The 6,482-nt window shown below is 60.5% G+C and overlaps 1 protein-coding gene across 1 annotated transcript in view; it reads left to right on the forward strand.

The window, feature by feature from the left end:
• Positions 1-209: 209 nt before the first annotated feature.
• Positions 210-6,482, forward strand: part of LOC112956845 (POU domain, class 2, transcription factor 2-like) — a gene marked incomplete at its 5' end in the record, with an annotated part of 7,342 nt that continues 1,069 nt past the window's right edge. The window contains 5 exons of the mRNA XM_026050310.1: positions 210-296; positions 2,531-2,733; positions 4,196-4,337; positions 4,967-5,115; positions 5,191-5,408. Coding sequence (XP_025906095.1) covers positions 210-296; positions 2,531-2,733; positions 4,196-4,337; positions 4,967-5,115; positions 5,191-5,408 — 799 coding nt within the window. The remainder of the gene's footprint in view (positions 297-2,530; positions 2,734-4,195; positions 4,338-4,966; positions 5,116-5,190; positions 5,409-6,482) is intronic.

The following is a 6,482-nucleotide window of genomic DNA, read 5'->3' on the forward strand; positions in this document are numbered from 1 at the left end:
CGGGGGTGCTGGGTGTCACCGGGTGTCACCGGGTGTCACTGGGGGTGCTGCGTGTCACCGGGTGTCACCGGGTGTCACCGGGTGTCACGGGGGTGCTGGGTGTCACTGGGTGTCACCGGGTGTCACCGGGTGTCACGGGGGTGCTGGGTGTCACCGGGTGTCACCGGGTGTCGCCGGGGCGGCGCCGCCCTCACGGCCGCTCCCCGCAGGGCTGCTGCCGACGCCCAACCTCTTTCAGCTACCTCAGCAGAGCGCCGGCGGCCTCCTGGCCGCACAGCCCCGCGCGGGGCTGCCCGCACAGGTGACACCGCGGCGCGGACAGCCGCACCGGCGGCTGTAGGCACGGCGGGTGTAGGCACGGCGGGTGTAGGCACAGTGTAGGCACAGCGGGTGTAGGCACGGTGTAGGCATGGCGGGTGTAGGCGTGGCGGGTGTAGGCACAGTGTTGGGTGCAGGCATGGCGGGTGTAGGCGCGGCGGGTGTAGGTATGGTGTTGGGTGTAGGAATGGCGGGTGTAGGCATGGCGGGTGTAGGTATGGTGTTGGGTGTAGGAATGGCGGGTGTAGGCATGGCGGGTGTAGGCGTGGCGGGTGTAGGCACGGTGTTGGGTGCAGGCACGGCGGGTGTAGGCACAGCAGGGGTGGTGGCAGTGGTGGCCATGTGGTGGTGGTGGTGGTGACAGTGGTGGTTGTGGAGGTGATTACATGGTGGTGGTTGTGCTGCTGGTGGTTGTGGTGGTGGTTGTGATGGTGGTGGTTGTGACAGTGGTGGTTGTGGTGGTGGTTAGATGGTGGTTAGATGGTGGTGGTGGTGCTGGTGGTGGTCAGATGGATGGTGGTGGTTGTGGTGACAGTGGCGGTTGTGGTGGTGGTTGTGATGGTGGTGGTGGTTGTGGCGGTGGACGTGGTAGTTGTGGTGGTTGAGGTGGTTAAATGGTAGTGCTGGTTGTGATGGTGGTGGTGGTTGTGATGGTGGTGGTGGTTGTGGTGGTGGTTAGATGGTGGTGGTGGTTGTGGTGGTGCTTGTGGTGGTGGTTAGATGGTGGTGGTGGTTGTGGTGGTGGTTGTGCTGCTGGTGGTTGTGGTGGTGGTGGTTGTGGTGGTGGTTAGATGGTGGTGGTGGTTGTGGTGGTGGTTGTGGTGGTGGTTGCGGTGCTGCTGGTGGTTGTGGTGGTGGTTACCTGGTGGTTAGATGGTGGTGGTTAGATGGTTGTGGTGCTGGTGGTGGTGCTGGTGGTGGTCACACGGTGGTGCTTGTGGTGACAGTGGGGGTTGTGGTGGGGGTTAGATGGTGGTTGTGGTGGGGTTAGATGGCTGTGGTGGTTGTGGCAGTGGTTGGATGGTGCTGGTGGTGCTGGTTGTGGTGACAGTGGCGGTTATGGTTATGATGATAGTGATGATGATGATGGCGATGATGATAGTGATGATGATGATACTAATACTGATAATGATGGTGTTGCTCATGGTGATGGTCATGGCAATGATGATGATGGCGATGATGATGGCGATGATGGTAGTAGCGATGGTGATGATGGCAATGGTGATGCTGCTGATACTGATGATGCTGGCGATGATGATGATGCTGGAGATGATGACGACGATGGCAATGCTGCTGCTGCTGCTGATGATGATGCTGGCGATGATGATGCTGATGGCAATGATGATGATGCTGGCAATGATGATGCTGATGGCAATGATGATGATGATGATGGTGATGATGATGACGATGGCAATGATGATGATGCTGGTGATGATGATGCTACTGATGATGATGCTGATGGCAATGATGATGATGATGATGATGCTGGCAATGATGACGACGATGGCAATGATGATGATGCTGGTGATGATGATGCTGGCAATGATGATGATGATGATGATGCTGGCAATGACGATGCTGATGGCAATGATGATGATGCTGGTGATGATGATGCTGGTGATGATGATGATGCTGGTGGTGATGATGATGATGATGCTGGCAATGATGATGCTGATGGCAATGATGATGATGCTGATGGCAATGATGATGATGCTGGTGGTGATGATGATGATGCTGGTGATGATGGTGATGATGATGATGGCAATGACGATGCTGATGGCAATGATGATGATGCTGGCGATGATGATGATGATGCTGGTGGCGATGATGATGATGATGCTGGCAATGATGATGCTGATGGCAATGATGATGATGCTGATGGCAATGATGATGATGCTGGTGATGACGATGATGATGATGCTGGTGATGATGATGATGATGATGCTGGTGATGATGATGATGCTGGNGATGATGCTGGTGATGATGATGATGATGATGCTGGTGATGATGATGATGCTGGCAATGACGATGCTGATGGCAATGATGATGATGCTGGTGATGATGGTGATGATGATGCTGGTGGCGATGATGATGATGATGCTGGCAATGATGATGATGATGATGATGCTGGCAATGCTGATGCTGATGGCAATGATGATGATGCTGGTGATGATGATGATGATGATGCTAGTGCTGCTGCTGCTGCTGGCAATGCTGCTGCTGCTGCCGCTGGCGGTGCTGGTGGTGACGGCGCCGCCGCCGCAGGCAGCGCCGCGGCCGGGGCTGCCCGAGTGCCCCGGGGCGCCCCCCAAGTGCGTGGAGGCGGCGCCGGGCGAGGAGCCCAGCGACCTGGAGGAGCTCGAGCAGTTCGCCCGCACCTTCAAGCAGCGCCGCATCAAGCTGGGCTTCACCCAGGTAGCGCCCGCGCGGCGCCGCGCGCTGGGAGCGCTGGGAGGTGCTGGGAGGGGTTGGGAGGTGGCGGGGGAGTGGGGAGAAGTGTTAGGAGCATTGGGAGGAGGGATGGGAACATTGGGAAGTGGTGGGATCAGCACTGGGATGAGCGTTGGGATGAACATTGGGATGAACATTGGGCTTAGCGGTAGAATGAGCGTTGGGATGAGCATTGGATGAACGTTGGGAGGGCCGTTGGGAAGTGTTGGGAAGAGCATTGGGGTGAGCACTGGGATGAGCGTTGGGATGAGCGTTGGGATGAAGATTGGGCTGAGCGTTGGGATAAGCATTGGGATGAACAGTGGGATGAATGTTGGGATGAACATTGGGATGAGCGTTGGGAAAAGCACTGGGATGAGCGTTGGGATGAACATTGGGATGAACGTTGGGATGAGTGTTGGGCTGAGCCTTAGGCAGAGCATTGGGCTGAGTGTTGGGATGAACATTGGGCAGAGCGTTGGACTGGGCTTTGGGATGAGCGTTGGGATGAACATCGGGATGAGCACTGGGATAAGCGTTGGGCTGAGCGTTGGGCAGAGCATTGGGAGGGCCATTGGGATGAGCCCTGAGCTGAGCGTTGGGATGAACATTGGGATGAGCACTGGCATGAGATGTGGGATGAACACTGGGAGGGCCATTGGGCTGAGTGTTGGGCTGGGCATTGGGATGAGCATTGGGATGAACACTGGGATGAGCACTGGGATGAGCACTGGGATGAACGTTGGGATGAACGTTGGGATGAACATTGGGATGTGCATTGGGATGAACGTTGGCATGTGCGTTGGGATGGGCATTTGGATGAATGTTCGGAGGGCCATTGGGAAGTGTTGGGATGAACACTGGGATGAATGTTGGGATGAACGTTGGGATGAACATTGGGATGAACACTGGGATGAATGTTGGGCTGAGCCTTGGGCAGAGCATTGGGCTGAGTGTTGGGATGAACATTGGGCAGAGCGTTGGACTGGGCTTTGGGATGAGCGTTGGGATGAACATTGGGAGGAGCATTGGAATGAGCTTTGGGATGAGCGTTGGGAGGAGCGTTGGGCTGAGCACTGGGCAGAGCATTGGGCTGGGCGTGGGGAGGGCCATTGGGATGAGCACTGGGCTGAGCGTTGGGATGAGTGTTGGGAGGGCCGTTGGGATGAGCACTGGGATGGGCGTTGGGATGAGCGTTGGGAGGGCCGTTGGGCTGAGCACTGGGCAGAGCATTGGGCTGGGCGTGGGGAGGGCCGTTGGGATGAGCACTGGGATGGGCGTTGGGATGAGCGTTGGGAGGGCCGTTGGGATGAGCACTGGGCTGAGCGTTGGGATGAGCGTTGGGAGGGCCGTTGGGCTGAGCGTCGGGCTGGGCGCGGGGCCGAGGGGACCCCGTGGGGCAGCCCCCCACGGCGGGTGCCCAGCGGCCCCGTGGCGCCCCCGCCAGGGCGACGTGGGGCTGGCCATGGGGAAGCTCTACGGCAACGACTTCAGCCAGACGACCATCTCGCGCTTCGAGGCGCTCAACCTCAGCTTCAAGAACATGTGCAAGCTGAAGCCGCTGCTGGAGAAGTGGCTCAACGACGCCGGTGAGCCCCGTGTCACCGGCCCCGCTGTCCCCAATGTGCCAGTGTCACCGTCCCCGCTGTCCCCAACGCACCGGTGTCACTGTCCCTGCTGCCCCCAACACACCGGTGTCACTGCTGTCCTCAACGTGCCCGTGTCACCGCTGTCCCCAACACGCCGGTGTCCCTGCTGTCCCCAATGCACCGGTGTCACCGTCCCTGCTGTCCCCAACACGCTGCTGTCAACGCTGTCCCCAACGTGCCGGTGTCGCTGTCCCCGCTGTCCCCAACACACCGGTGTCACCGTCCCTGCTGTCCCCAATGCACCAGTGTCACAGTCCCCGCTGTCCCCAATGCGCCGGTGTCTCTACTGTCCCCAATGCGCCACTGTCATCTTCCCCGCTATCCCCAATGCACCAGTGTCACCATTGTCCCCAACGCGCCAGTGTCACTGTCACCACTGTCCCCAACATGCCGGTGTCACTGTCCCCGCTGTCCCCAGCGCACCGGTGTCCCCGCTGTCCCCAACGCACCAGTGTGACCGTCTCCGCTGTCCCCAACACACCGGTGTCCCCGCTGTCCCCAACGCACCGGTGTCGCTGTCCCCGCTGTCCCCAACGCGCCGGTGTCGCCGTCCCCGCTGTCCCCCGCAGAGACCATGTCGGTGGACTCCAGCCTGCCCAGCCCCAACCAGCTGAGCAGCCCCGGGCTGGGCTTCGAGGGGCTGCCCGGGCGGCGCCGCAAGAAGAGGACCAGCATCGAGACCAACGTGCGCTTCGCCCTGGAGAAGAGTTTCCTGGCGGTGAGCGGTGGGGCCGGCCCCGGGCAGCGCGTGCGGGGCGGCCCCGCGGCGCCGCTCACGGCCCCGCGCCCCCAGAACCAGAAACCTACCTCAGAGGAGATCCTGCTCATCGCCGAGCAGCTCAACATGGAGAAGGAGGTGATCCGCGTGTGGTTCTGCAACCGGCGCCAGAAGGAGAAGCGCATCAACCCCTGCGGCGGCGGCGGGGCCGCGCCGGCCAAGGCGCCCGCCTACGGCGCCCACGCGGTGGGTCCCGCGGCGCCCCGACCCTCGGGGCCGCTCGTGGTCGGCTGGTGGGCGGCTCTATGGGGGGTGGGTCTGGGGGCCTGGAGGTGCCCAGCTCCCCATGGGGACCTTGGGGTTCCCATAGGGACCTCGGGGATCCCATAGGGACACGGAGGTGCCCAGCTCCCCATGGAGACCTTGGGGTTCCCATAGGGACCTTGGGGATCCCATAGGAACATGGAGGTGCCCAGCTCCCCATGGGGACTGTGGGGTTCCCGTAAGGACCTCAGGGATTCCATAGGGACCTGGAGGTCCCTAGCTCCCCATACGGACCATGGGGTTCCCATGGTCCTCAGGTTTCCCGTAGTGACCTGCAGGTCCCCAGCTGCTTATAGGGACAATGGGGTTCCCATAGGGACCATGAAGATCCCATAGAGACCTAGAGGTCCCCATTTTCCCATGGGGACCGTGGGATTCCCATAGGGACATGGAGGTCCCCAGCTCCCTATAGGGACTGTGGGGTTCCCAGGGGGACCATGAAGATCCCATAGGGACATGGAGGTCCCCAGCNTCCCATAGGGACATGGAGGTCCCCAGCTCCCTATAGGGACTGTGGGGTTCCCAGGGGGACCATGAAGATCCCATAGGGACATGGAGGTCCCCAGCTCCCTATAGGGACCATGGGGTTCCCAGGGGGACCATGAAGATCCCATAGGGACCTCGAGGTCCCCAGCTCCCCATAAGGACCATGGGGTTCCCATAGGGACCTCAAGGCACCCATCTCCCTACAGGGACTGTGAAGATCCTATGGGGACCTCAAGGTCTGTTGTCCCTGTCCCCACATGGCCTCTGGTGTCCCCTCTCCCCATATGGCTCCTGATGTCCCCACATGGCCCCCAATGCCCCCTGTCCCCACATGGCCCCTGGTGTCCCCTGTCCTCATATGGCTCCTGATGTCCCCACATGGCCCCGATGTCCCCGCATGCACCCGATGTCCCCATCCCTCCTGTGTCCCCAATGTCCCCCGCTGTCCCCTGTCCCCAAGTGTCACCTCTCTCTGCTCCAGGTGACCAGTCCTGGCGGGAGCCTCCCGCTCTCCCAGATCCCCAGCAGCCTGAGCACAACAGGTCAGTGCCCCCATG

The sequence above is a fragment of the Nothoprocta perdicaria genome, unplaced genomic scaffold (assembly GCF_003342845.1).
Source record: "Nothoprocta perdicaria isolate Ctin4 unplaced genomic scaffold, notPer1 scaffold_675, whole genome shotgun sequence".
In the NCBI taxonomy this organism is placed as follows: domain Eukaryota; kingdom Metazoa; phylum Chordata; class Aves; order Tinamiformes; family Tinamidae; genus Nothoprocta; species Nothoprocta perdicaria.